This window comes from Egretta garzetta, unplaced genomic scaffold (genome assembly GCF_000687185.1).
Source record: "Egretta garzetta isolate BGI_Z169 unplaced genomic scaffold, ASM68718v1 scaffold68, whole genome shotgun sequence".
Classification (NCBI taxonomy): Eukaryota; Metazoa; Chordata; class Aves; order Pelecaniformes; family Ardeidae; genus Egretta; species Egretta garzetta.
In genome coordinates, this window is record NW_009260774.1 from 3,330,883 (window position 1) to 3,344,154 (window position 13,272).

Sequence of the window (13,272 nt, forward strand, 5' to 3'; positions counted from 1 at the left end):
CAGAAGATCTAGTCTAAACAAACAAGTTCCGTTTTCTGGATGGAATCTGCAAGGTACAGAGGCTCTCCTTGTAGCTTTATTTCTACTATTATTATAGTAACTTTTTTTTCAGCAAAGCCTAGCATAAAAACAAGGCAGTATGAAGAATGCACGGAAGCTAGGATACCCACTGTACTTTTTTTCTACATCAGATAAACCATCTAAAGCTCTGCTGCAGACAAACTACACCCTATGCAGACTGCTGCTCAGGAAAAATGCGTGAGGAGATGGACAAGGGAGGTAAAGAAGTCATTTTACCAGTTCAGAGTCCAAGTCTGTCAGTGCCAGAAGGCCAATACTTCAAAGTAGTGACTGACTTTGCTCTACTTGTAGTAAAAACTAGCTTTTTATTTTCCTGGAGCTATAAGTAAGGGGAAAAGGAGGGAGCGGGGGAGTTGCTGAAGTCTTGGGAAGGGACTGAACCTCAAAAGGTCTGGTATCTGAAGTTAAAAGTAAAAGGGGGACTACAAAACAGCTGCTTCAACAGGCTCACACAAAATTGGTCCCTTTGAGGGGAATGAGCTATACTCACTTGTTCTGAAAATGTTTAAGTTGCACTGAAGTAGCACCAACTTTAAATCAACTAGCTGAAAGCTGCTCTCAAAGAGCCACTGGCCATTTAGCTCCATCAGAACAGGATTCCACAGCCCCTCCTGCAGGTTCCCCCGGCCAGCCCCCTGACGTGGGCAGTGCTCCAGCCCCACCAGTGGGCAACTCCATGGGTGAGTGCCTCGCCTACTGCTCTACCAGCCGTGTCGGAGACCCGCTCTGCAGAAGGAATTGCACTAACAACCCTTCCTCGACTGACCTGTGCAGAAGGCTCATTTCTGAACAGGCAGCATGCAGCACCATTAGCTTTTTTTAACCTCTAAGCTTTGGAAAGTCTAAGCTTTTTTAAGGCAGTACTGGCCAGTAATTTGGAGCGTAAGCAAGCTCTGCACACAAGTTTTACCAAAGCATGAACTGAACTCAGTGATGTTAACTCAGTAACACCCACAGGGTTACAATCTTCAACTTCACTATTAAATTCATGGTCCTTCGTTAGTCTGCAGGCTCAGTTTGGGTCCTGCAAAGACCGCTAGCAGTGTCAGAAAGACTCCTTTCCTACAAAAGAGTTTATGTATCACTGAACATAGAATATCTTGTGGTAAGCACTTTGCATGCCTGGGGATTCAAGATTAACTTCTTAAATCAAATAGGCTTTTGAGAAATTCAATCTATAAAGCTGAAGGATGATTACTAGGAGAGTTTTAAAATCTCCTTTTTATACAAAGCATTATTAAAGTACTAACAAATGGAAATAAATCAGATAAGAACATAAATGTCTATCTACACTGTAGCAGACACTAGGAAGAAGTTGTCCCCTTCCTTCAAAATGCTTCATCCTGCTGCTGAGCCGTTTGCTTTGGGGTGAGGAAGAAGACAAGTCAAGGCAGAAGATACCTGTTGCTTTGCGCAGGTGACTAAGAGGCTTTCATCTTTTTTCTCTAAAAGACTAATGACCTGATTTTCACAGGTGCCTGTGTAATCACAACAGTAAAATCAGCAGGACCTTCAGGCAGTTAACGAGCTCTGTAAAGATCTGCCTTAAGCATCTTATGTCTGGAGCTCTGGAACCTTAAAAGACAGAAGCGAAGAACGCTATTACAATGCAAAGGAAAAAGTTCTTGGAAAGGAGAGAGGAGGGGGAAAAGTTATGCTAGTAACAAACCTCAGTTTTCAAGATGCCATTAAATCAAACACCTACCACTCAGAAGCAGATCTTTTTAGGAGAGTAGATTTAATTAGTACATATTAATAGATAACTCAGCAATTTGTAGAGGCTCCTTGGCTGCTGTTTATAGCTTCTGATGGATTGATTTTACAAACCCTACAAGAAGGTATGATACATACATAAGTCTTCCATTTACTGACAACATCTGATGGTCTTATAGCTAATTTTGAACTCACCTGAAGCACTGAATGATTTCATCCTGGGATTTCATTACATTCACAGAATAAAACCAACAGTGATACTGAAAGAGAGCAATGGTCATTTACTCTAGTGACTTTGCTCCTTGTGAAATAAAAGTTAGCATGAATGAATAAATGATGTTGCTAGTCAAACATGTTTTCTTATTTGCCCAAAATACCAAACTGAAACTCACTGTTTTGGACTCATGTGTCCCCATGTACCTGCAGTGTACCTCAAAAACCACACTCTGTTTCTGACTAATCTTCAAAGCACTCATACTAGCTAGTGAGTTTTGGTGAAGACAACCAAAATAAGATTTATTTTTTTTTATGTTTCTGGGGAATGCCTCACCTATAGAAATGATCAGAGGGCTGGAACACCTCTCCTATGAAGAAAGGTGAGAAAGTTGGGGTTATTCAGCCTGGAGAAAAGAACGGTCTGGGAAGACCTTATTGCAGCCTTTCAATATATAAAGGGGGCTTACAAGAAAAATGGATAAAGACTTTTTACCAAGGCCTGTAGTGACAGGACAAGGGGCAACAGTTTTAAACTAGAAGAGGATAGATTTAGATTGGACATAAGAAAGAAACACTTTTACAATGAGGGTGGTGAGACACTGGAACAGGTTGCCCAAAGAAGTTGTGAATGCCCCATCCCTGGAAGTGTTCAAGGTTAGGCTGGACAGGGCTTTGAGTAACCTGATCCAGTGAAAGATGTCCCTCCTCACAGCAGGGCGGTTGGACTAGGTGATCTTTAAAGGTCCCTTCCAACCCAAACAATTCTATGATTCTAATTCCTCTTAGGTTTCACATGCCATCTCAACAACTTGAAAGATGTATTTGGTAGGCCTATGCTCAAGGTCTCCAACAAGACATACATTAGCATTGCCAATCACTCCTTCCACTCAAAGGCCTCAAAGTGGTGATCTATTTTTAGACTTTCACTCAGGCTTCAGAGCACTCATTCAAGAGAAAGATCTCCATTCACCCCCTCCTCTACCTGAATTTAAACCCATACCATCTATCTTCTTGAAGACGAGCAGAGGGTTATTTTAGAGAAGAAACATCACTTAGTAAATATCAAAGTCTTCTCGTGACTCTTTGGAGGGCACATTTCAACACCAACAGAACTATTAGACTTGATAATAAATACTTTGTTCAATTTCCTTATACTGGCCATAAAATCACTAATACATAGTTTGTCAGTAAGATTTATGCATCAAAAGAAACATAAATCAGTGTCTTTACAACCAATTTCTTTCATCAGATAAAGCTATGAAAAAAAGAATATCTTAAGTGGCAGATTCCCATTTCTTCTGTTTCTTTAATGAGCATGTAAAAGTACCTACTCTCATCAAGACAGCACAAGAACATCAGATACAGGAGAAGTTTTATTATAATTCACTTCTGCGTTATTTTTGAATGCCTATAGTAAGTGATATCAGCTAAGACCATGGCTTCTGCACAGATTTCTCACCAAAAAGAAAGAATTTGAGCCTGCATCTTTCCTTTCCCCACATATGCAGACTCTTAATGCCAGGCAAAATTATTGTGCCAATCGTATGATCATACTAATGCCCATGAACCAATGGCACTAATAAGTCTTTGGCTGTGCACGTACATGCATACACATACTGAAGTTTTCCCTATCACCACATCAGATCCAATCCTTATTTGAGTATTACAGCATATACACCTGTCCATTTCTGAAGATGTAAATTTATTGAAATTAGGTGAATCTTATAGCACTATAAACAGACAAGCTCAAAAGTAAAACTGTTTCGAAACCATTATTTCCATGTTTTTTATTATCTATATTACAATAACATTTGAAGATTTCATTCCAAATGATAAATTTATCTTTTTCTCTTCCCGATAATTGATTTAAAAGATTTATTATTTTCTAGCCATGACTGGAAGAGGTGAAGAATAAACTTTTCCCACTAGCAAAAAAAAAGGTTAATATAGGGAAACATTTAGATGAGTAGTATGCCAGGTAAAACACTTTTCCAACAGTAAATTTTCATTGTACTTCAGCTTCTCAATTACAATACAGAAGTAACCCTAGTATTTAGCCCAACAGCCTATATGCAAAGATACATGCTAACTATTATGAACACCTGTGCAAACATACTGTAGGAGAGGAGAGTCACTTACTTGATGGTCCATGAGAGTCTCTGTTATCACCATGATGCTGTGTACACATACAATTGAAGAACGAAGAACAGCAAACAAAAAAATCCAGGCCAGGAAGAAGCAAGTGCACAAAAGCAGCAGCGGGAAAGAAGGAGGACAATGAAAACAGTGTTAGTTCATAACTAAAATACAACATGCGCCTCAATACCAAAGGCAAGACCTCAAGAGACTTAGCAGTTCAGAAAAGTTGAAGCAACAAAACCGACAAATATGCTTGTAGAGAAGCCATTACTAGAAGCCATCATCGTATATGGTTAGTAAACAGCAACTGTCCCAACTGCTAATTCTGGGTGGAACCTCTCCATCGACAATTTAGTGCTCATATGACTTGATACACAATATATTATCAAAAATTTTTAGCTGGAAAGTTTTCAGAAGACTAAAGCACTGAAGAAAGTTGAAATAACACAAAATTTGTTTCCAAAACAGCCCCACTTTCAGACAGGTGTTTTGGAAAGACAAAAACTTTTAAGCTGTCAGTAACGTGTAAGCACCCACTAATGCCAGATCCAAGCCTAACTGCTTTTCACACAAACACGAACTCAGAAGCCACAGATCCAGCTCATCTACAAACACAGGCAACATTTTAAATTGCTTAGGATGCAAGACAAGCAGTGCCGTTTTGAATTTAAGAGGACATTTTATATCAAAGTATTTCCAAAGAATCAGGTTGTATAGAAAATTAGCACTGTCCCACTGAATGCATCAAATACAGGCACTGCAGGAGAGTAATTACATAGTAAGAGTCTGTACTCCTTTCTGACATTGCTACTCAAGGCCACAATTGGGGCTAAGATCCCACTGTGCTCAGCTGTGTACAGATGTAAGGTAAGTTGTACTCATGTCTTAAAGGATTTACTACCTTTGAAACCCAGGAATAACAGAAAGGGAGGACAAAACAAGCATACTGATCAGCATGAACATTTCCTCCTTAAAAATAAAATAAATCCAAACATGCTGTATCTTCTATATCCCAAACAAAAACCTTTTGCTCCATAAAGGAGCGAAATCTTTACCCTGCCTAAAAGAGGATCCAGTCTTACCTCTGTGTTATCAGGACTTAGCAGCAGGAAACGTAAAAAAGAAAAATAAAAAACATAGCAAGAAGGAGCCTTGTCTTACACTCCTGATATCAAACCACGGATTTTTATTCCTCACAGCTGCCTAGGGGTGTTAAATTGGCACTGCAATGTGCAACTGTAAAGTACCACAATGAGAATACTACAATTGCAGTACACATCATTGGAAAGGTGAGGGAACCCTTCTTTCATAATCTTGCACTTTCTGGAAAAAGACTTGATTAAACAAGAGAAGCTGAAGTAAATTATAAGTGCATTTGGTAAACAACTTTCTATCCCTGTCTGAGACTAAATTTAGGTCAAAGACTGAAACACTGCTAAGGGAACCTGTGAACTTAACAGACAGGTTTAGGTACTAGTACATGAAATGCATTCAAGAATTCAACAGTTTTCAAGGCAAAGGGATGTTTTTTAATGTACAGGTAACATGCTGCAGACTAGGAAACAATTTCTGTTCAGACTGGAACTGTATTACCCTATGCTGGTTTGAGAGCCAACCAAATAGTGACAGATAAGAGAGCAAGATAAAGGAGTCTGCAGTAGCTGTACAGAGATCCAGCAACCGACTGAAGGACTGGGAACACCACTGTTCAGCACTGGTCTCCTTTATTTCACGCTAAAAGTTTGAGAGCAAGAGAAAAGAACTGGAAAAATAAACTGTGAACAGACATATAGGATCAGAAGTTTCTGAGACTCAGACAGCATGTTCACTCGCAGTGCATACTTACACGTTGAAGAGAAAGAGTGAAAAAGCACGGCGGCAGGTCCTGTCTCACTGCCTGCCTCTCAAGCAGCCTTGACCAAGATACAACATGACACCGCAGAGCAGGGCAACCCGTCACCCGACACGATGCAGGGGCTTTTTATGTAAATATTTTAGCATTGCATGGTTAATCCTATGAACTGGTACAAACAGCTCCTACGCCAGAGGCTGAAACACAAGCCTGTCTAACTCTGTCCCTGATCTTCTCCAATAGACATTCTGTTTACACACCAAACTGCCTCTGTTGCTGGTCAACCCCCTCTCTTCATGGGAACTATTTGGGCCTGTGTGTTTACCAAAAACCTGCAGTTCTAAATATCGATGCAAGATGTTAAGATACTGAAGTGAGACTATTTCGGTCAAAAAAATCTCTTCATATTCCAATAGCCTATTGCACCTCTATCATCTGCAATTCATATCACTGCAGATGGGGGATTCAAACTCCTAAGGGAACAAAACACAACAGTTTTACTACTTCAATATTTTCTCCATCACCTCCCACAATTTTTATTCTAAATATACAAAATTAAGAGAAGCATACACTTATTTCCAGAGACACAGCCTACCCTTATTTTCACATTTATTTAATCGATGACTTTGATTACAGATTACAGAACAAGTCCTTTGCGAAGGGAGGTTCTCAACACTACATGATTGATTTAGCTTCTGCTGAGGCACATTTAGTTAAAAATGTTACTATCAAAACATACAAAACCTAGCCCTCCTCCCAGTAAAGTTTTAGATTAAGACTAAGGAATCAAACGAGCAATATAAACCATCACATCAGACAGCAGACATAATTCTGTTTTCATACAAAAGCAGCTCTGTGCTTCAGAAAAGTACTATTTTTAGACATTCATTTCTCAGAAACAAAGCTTGTAACAACTGCTACTAAACCTAAAATTATATCTGCCAACTCGTCCTATAAAACAAAAGCCTTTTCCTGTTGAAGATTAGGGTAAAAGCAAAAACATATGTCATGCTAGCATGTCTGAATCTCACACTACAAAAGGTAAGTTTGTTAAAAATACTAGATTTACAAGCTAAACCTACAGCAAAATTCTTAACAGAGTTTAAATGAACGTTTTAAAGGCAAGTTCAATTTTTCACCCTGCTGAAGACAGACTTTTCCTGAAAGCAGTCTCTAATATGTGTAAATCACTAAGATTAATCATGTCACATTTAAATTCAGGACCATTAACCCAACCTGCAAAGCTGATCAGTAAAGGGGCCTCTATTCTATGCTTCAAGGAAAAAAGGTAATTTTATGTCTGCTGATGTATTTAAATAGCAAGGGCTGACTGACTGTAAAAGTTATATCAAAGGCAATATATTTATGAAATACATGTTTTGGTAAAAATTAGAGCCAACCAGAAAGTTTTCTAAAAAAATCATTTAGAAAAAGAATGGTTTACACCAAACATTCCCATGTAATGTTCTGGGCCAGTGAGGCTTGTTTAAATTAAATGAATAAGTTATAGAAAAATAGGCAAAAACTGTTCTGAAACAAGAACTCAAACCAGTGTCCAATATTTTGCACTGCTTTAATGGTGACAGACTACACTGAGCTGTCACAAAATTTGTGTTCATATATAGTGTGTATAAACCTAATTATTAGACAGGAAAAGCATTTTTATCTAAGACTTTTCTCCCTAGACCGATTCTGAAAGAAAAGCCCACAATATTAAGATCTGTGATCTCCTCTCCTGTTTTTCTTTTACACGCAAGCCAAAAACACATTAGAAAGCTGACACCTCTAAAAAGGGCTTTTTCAGGTATCTCCTAGACACACCTCAAATGACTTAAACTGCATAGCAAAATGTTGATCGTGTTCTTCATGCATGTTTGCAACTCATGTATTTCATGAATTTTAATCAGACAAATAGAACTTAAAAAAAAAAAATCAGATTGCAGCTAAGTCTGGAATACTGAGCAATCTCAAACATGACCCTTCAAAAAATTTAAAATTCTGGGAAGTGTCAGCACTTGTATACACTCAAGGTCTTCAAAATTACTGGGTCCAATCTCTCTTAAAATATATGGGGGTTTTCTAATACACCAGTTTCAATTTTTTACTATGAGGCACCCCAGACCAAGTATATTAGACTCCCAGATAAGCTTTCAAAAATGTTTTTAACAGCTGTAGTGCAACACACAAAACTTCACATTGTAAGTGCAATTAAGATAGACAATTACCCCACTAAATGATATTTTGGCAAGAAATGCTTAGAGTAGCCAATCACAGTATACCATCAGTTAAAAAAAATTATTCTGAGATGACATTTCAGGTGCCTAAGCACATAAAGATGAAAGGCAAATCTATCCTTACACTCAGCGTTCTTCTGAAGCAGACTTGGTAAATCATGTAGAGCCTCGTTTCAAGATAGCTTCTTAAAATCACGCTATTGTGAAGGTTTGTCACAAAAAGAAAACTAGCACATTTCAAGTTACTTTCAAGTTTTTTGTAAAGTGGTATTTTTTTTGATTTTAGGAAATAAAGAGCACAGCAACTGAATTGACAGGATTTTTTTTAACAATATATCCCATCGCACAGCTGACAGATGACACTCCTAGTATGTTGCGCCTGGGACATAGATGCATTGGCACTGCAACGAATCAATGAATCTGTTCTTTATAGCAAAAAGCCAAGGATTTTCTTAATGCACTGCAAAATAGCTTGTCTCCAAATTCATCACTTAAGACAGAAACAGTAATAAAACACTCGATCAAATTAATAGCTCCATGTAGTAGTTGAACTGTCACAAATAAAGCTGGTCACTAATGAGGTCTTAAACTTGAGCTTTTCAGTTAAAGAAAAAATACCCTGTATTGCCTCTGGGAGGCAGTGCTTTGTATCAGAAAGCAGCTTTGGAAACTAAAAAACATTTTGTGCTTCATCTTACTACAGTGCTTCCATGTAACACAGCTTGTGGAAAAATTAAATTCTTAAATAATTTCAAGATTATGATGATGAGGAAGTGTCACAGTACCCACTAGCCTTTCCTGGTTGTAAATTGTGCTTAGAAAGAAAGAGCTGGTATTTTCACTACTTCAGAAATTTTATAATCAGCCCAGATTATCAACTCTTATCCCAAAATGACTTTCATAACATATAATTATCACTTCACCTGCCTTTTTTGCTCCTCATTCCACAAAGAAATACATTATTTTTTTTCTTTTGTCCATAGTCACTAAGTAGTAAAGTGCCAGTTAGTACAGTTAGTAAGACTGAGAGGAATACCTTTTTCTTTTAGGACTCCCAGACACTAACAATCAAATCCAAGAACCGAATGTTTCTTGACATCCCACCCTCTTGCCATGAGAATCTAGCAAACGATGGGTGATACTACATAATACTCCAAATGCATCCACCGGAAAAGTATCAATTCAAACCAAACTAGAACAGATTCAAGCCATTTAATCCTCTCCCTGCAAAAGCATCTTCCCATTCATCTGATTACATGAAGCCACATTTAAGTTACTCACTGAATTTCTATCAAGTTCCCCGTCAACCGGAACGGTCTCCATGCTGAAAGGGCGTGTTGGCTGTCTCTCCGTCAGTTAGAGTTCTTCCATTCTTCTACTTAAGATCCTGGAGGGAGAAAGAAAAATACAGTAATTCACTTCCAATAGCTGCAATCCATTAAAGAACGACACTCTCTCTCCTCTGTTTTAAGAGGGTAAGTCTCCCATCGTCTATATTACGGTTCCTTGCAAAACATGGACATTACCCATAAAAATCAACTTTTTAGGAATGGAAAGGATAGTTTCAAATGAAATGGCCAAAACAAAAGCTACTCGCAGAGGCAAGTGTTTACTTTTAACTACACTTGTATCAAATAAGGATGCTGGAGGAACACAAGCGAAAAAAAAAAAACACAAAGGTTTTGCCTTCTATTTCCCCTTGTTCAGAGTCCCCAGCAGCACACCACTCCTGCCCCACAGGCGCGCACACACACACAAGCTGTTTGGGTATGAAAAAGCCATTCTGGAGCAGTAGTCAGAGTTTAGGGCTTCTCAGCATAACTCCAAAACCAGCCACGTTTTGCTTTGTGGAACAGAGACATAGAAATGAGATCACTTGCGCAAGCCAGCACCCTCTGTGGCAGAGCAGGCACCCAGCTGGTGGTCACCACACACAGCCAGGAAGCAATACCTCGTTCTCTAGACATTTCCCATTTACTTTATTTTTGCTAGAGAATGAAAGCTATGATAAACTTTAGTATTCACACCACATTTTAAGTCACCAGTGAGACAAGAAAACGGTCTGGAATCAAGCAAAACCTGGTGGAAAAAGCATGCCTTAACCGTCCACTCATTTCATGGATTTGAGGAGAGAAGCAGATCAGGATGGGATGCCTACAGAGATGCCCACCTACAGCCCACTGCCCTGCTTCTCTCTCCAAGGCTCCCATCAGCAAAAGATACAAATGGACGCGATGTTCAAAACAGTAAAGCCAGCATCCCACAGGGAAAAAACCCTGCAGCCCCACCCTCCAGGAAGCCATGCTCACACTGCCCTTCCCTTCAGCATGAGCAAGCCTGTGGTCACAGAATTAGCCCAAGGGCATTCTTTTTAAAAATTTTCTCTTTGTCTTGGGTGGGGTGAAAGGGCAGGAAGCAGCTAAATTACAAGCCAGATTGCTAAACCAACACTTCTGCAAGAGCAAGGGTAGCATGGAAACGGTGCCTTTTTTTTAAGCTATGGTGTTAGCATATTGTGCTTCAGGTATACGTCAAGCTATGGCTTCAGCTCAAGCTTTAGCAAAATCAGACTGAGAACACAGGGGTGGGGTGGGAGGAGGCATCACAGCCCCGCCAGGGAGCCTGAGGAGCACTGGGGTGCAGGAGGACAGGAGAAGGGCAAGGAGAAGACTGGGAGTGTAGACAACAAGATCTTGTGGTTCAAAGACTGCCTCCAGAAATACACACTCATAAAAACAAATCTCACTATAAAGAACAACCGTTTGTTCAACTGCTTTCAATGTTTTTATTATTGGGTTTTTTTGTTCTTGTATTATGTAAAGCACATTAACATTAAAAATCCCTTAGGAAGAACATACAATAACAACACCCTATAGCAAGTTACCATAACATATGCCACTAAAACACAAAATGAAGCTTTGTGTTTAAAAAGTGCTATGTTAAAACACATAAAAAGTTTAACAAAAAGACTGTGTGCTAAAGAAACTACAAAGTTTATAGCTCCCTACAACTCAGTTCAAAGAACTGACAAGGATCTTACTCTTACTCGAGTACCCGAGTAGTTAACAAGGTGGCACGGAACTGGGAAGCATATGGCTAGATGTTTTCATGTAAATTAGAAACAGTAGACGCCTGAAGGGAGATGACTACAAGTCATTAATTTGAATTAATAATATGAAAGATGGCATTGCCACAGAAAGAGGAATTCACCCCAGAAGCTCTGCTTCCCGGGGCAGCAGGCACTGCAACACGCACCTTCCACGCACCAGCGCGGGGATGCAGAATTGGGTAATGTCTCTCGGAGACTGCTCCTTGCCACCTCCCCCCCCCCATTTTAGGTTCTATTATGAGCAGGCAATTCAGCAACACCTGCATTCAGCTGCATACATATTCAATTTACAGAAACACTGAACTCTCTTAAACAGGATGAAAAGTGTGTGGCATTGCAAACAGATGTATACACTGATATTTAAAGCAGTTGGTCAGCTTTTCCAGTTACACAAACTTGCAATCATACTCAGTTGCAGAGTAAGATCTTTCCTGACACAGAAACATTTACCCTAAAACAGTTTTAAACCCATCTCTATTTTTAACAGACATTTTTTAATTCATGATTTTTATTGTCAACACTCATGGTGCATTCTGCATTTGTTCATGTGACTGCAGCCAGCACAGCCTTCCTTATCTCAGTCTCAGGAGTAGCATCATCAGACAGGTACCCTAATGTCTAATTCTTAGCCGTCGTGGTCATCCATGGTCCCCCAGGAAACTTATGATCCAGCAGGGTCCCAAAGGCTGCAGAGAAGTTACCTGGGAGAGGGAGGGAGAAAATTCTGCCTGTGCAGCTTTGAACAGACTTGCAGAGAAAAGCAGGTGCAGAAATGGTTAAGGACTATCTTCCCCCATGCTGCTGAGCAGACAGCCAGCTTGGCTTATTTTTCTTGGCAAAGTGAAGGCTGAAAGTGAACAATATTGCTTCTGAAATATGCCAAAATAAATACCAAGGAGGGAAAAGGGATCTCTCAGCAAAATGGTATTGCCAAAAGCCAAATAAGTATGAACTTGGAGAACAGATTTATTTTGAAAATTACAGAATGCTTCCAACCATCTGAGCCCCAAGGCTTTGAATTAACTTTACAACCAATGTAGGGAAGGGGAATTTATTTATTTATTTGTAAATGCAGGCAGGTTATTATGAGGGGTGCTTCCACAGGTAAGGGAGCTCTTTTCTACTTCAGCCAATGCAACCATTAGATTTGAAGACACAATCCCAAACTTAAGACATCATCTTTTTAGCTCTTGGGGGGCATTTATAACACGCCTTCGCTGCCCTCTCCACATTCACAAGTGTTTGCAATTTGCTTGTCTGCCTGGTTGGTTGGTTTGGGGCTTTAACAGATGTTCCCACTTCACAATCACACCACTTAAGATCTTAAATGTTCAGAAGGGCACATGCAAACTGAAATAATTTGAAAATAATTATATGATGGCATCCTGGCTAATCATCTATGAGTTTTTATAGACAATTGATACAAACTGGCACTTAGAAAGGTATTGCTCATTTTAAAGCAGCCGTACCAGTCAGACAAATCACGCCACAAAATAAGGTATTTCCAACTGTGAAGATGATCTGGGGTGATCAGCATGTATTTAAAGCAAAAAGGAAATGCATCCTACTTATCACATGATCAACAACCTGTCCTGTTAATGTCTGCATTTAATCTTGATTTATTTTAGCAGATTGTATCAGCCATTGGTAGCTTTTGTACGAGTCTGGTTTTCAGTTAGCTGCACTTTAAGAAAAGGAAAATCCCGCTTGGGTCTCTGACAGAAGCAAAGAACAGCATGCATCAATAAAAGCTACTACCCTGTGTGAACAGGATTTTATCTAACTATACATACATATGCATACTCAGATGTCTTGTGCGACTTCCTACCTCTTCCTAACTCCCACCCTTTAAAAAAAAAAAAAAAAAAAAAAAATCTCAAATGTTATAAGAGTATGCCTCAGGGCCTGCACTTGGGTCACAACACCCC

At 39.3% G+C, this 13,272-nt stretch overlaps 1 protein-coding gene across 3 annotated transcripts in view; it reads right to left on the minus strand.

The window, feature by feature from the left end:
* Nucleotides 1-13,272, minus strand: part of OSBPL8 (oxysterol binding protein like 8) — a 93,440-nt gene that overhangs the window by 54,708 nt on the left and 25,460 nt on the right. For 2 of the 3 annotated variants that reach the window (XM_035901702.1, XM_009646276.2), the window contains exons 2-3: nt 9,517-9,622; nt 4,150-4,186 (exon numbers count right to left, since the gene is read on the minus strand). In XM_035901702.1, the coding sequence (XP_035757595.1) occupies nt 4,150-4,186; nt 9,517-9,558 (79 nt within the window). In that variant the 5' untranslated portion in view covers nt 9,559-9,622. Of the gene's footprint in view, nt 1-4,149; nt 4,187-9,516; nt 9,623-13,272 lie in introns of those variants that run through there. The other variant, XM_035901705.1, reaches the window with a different exon arrangement.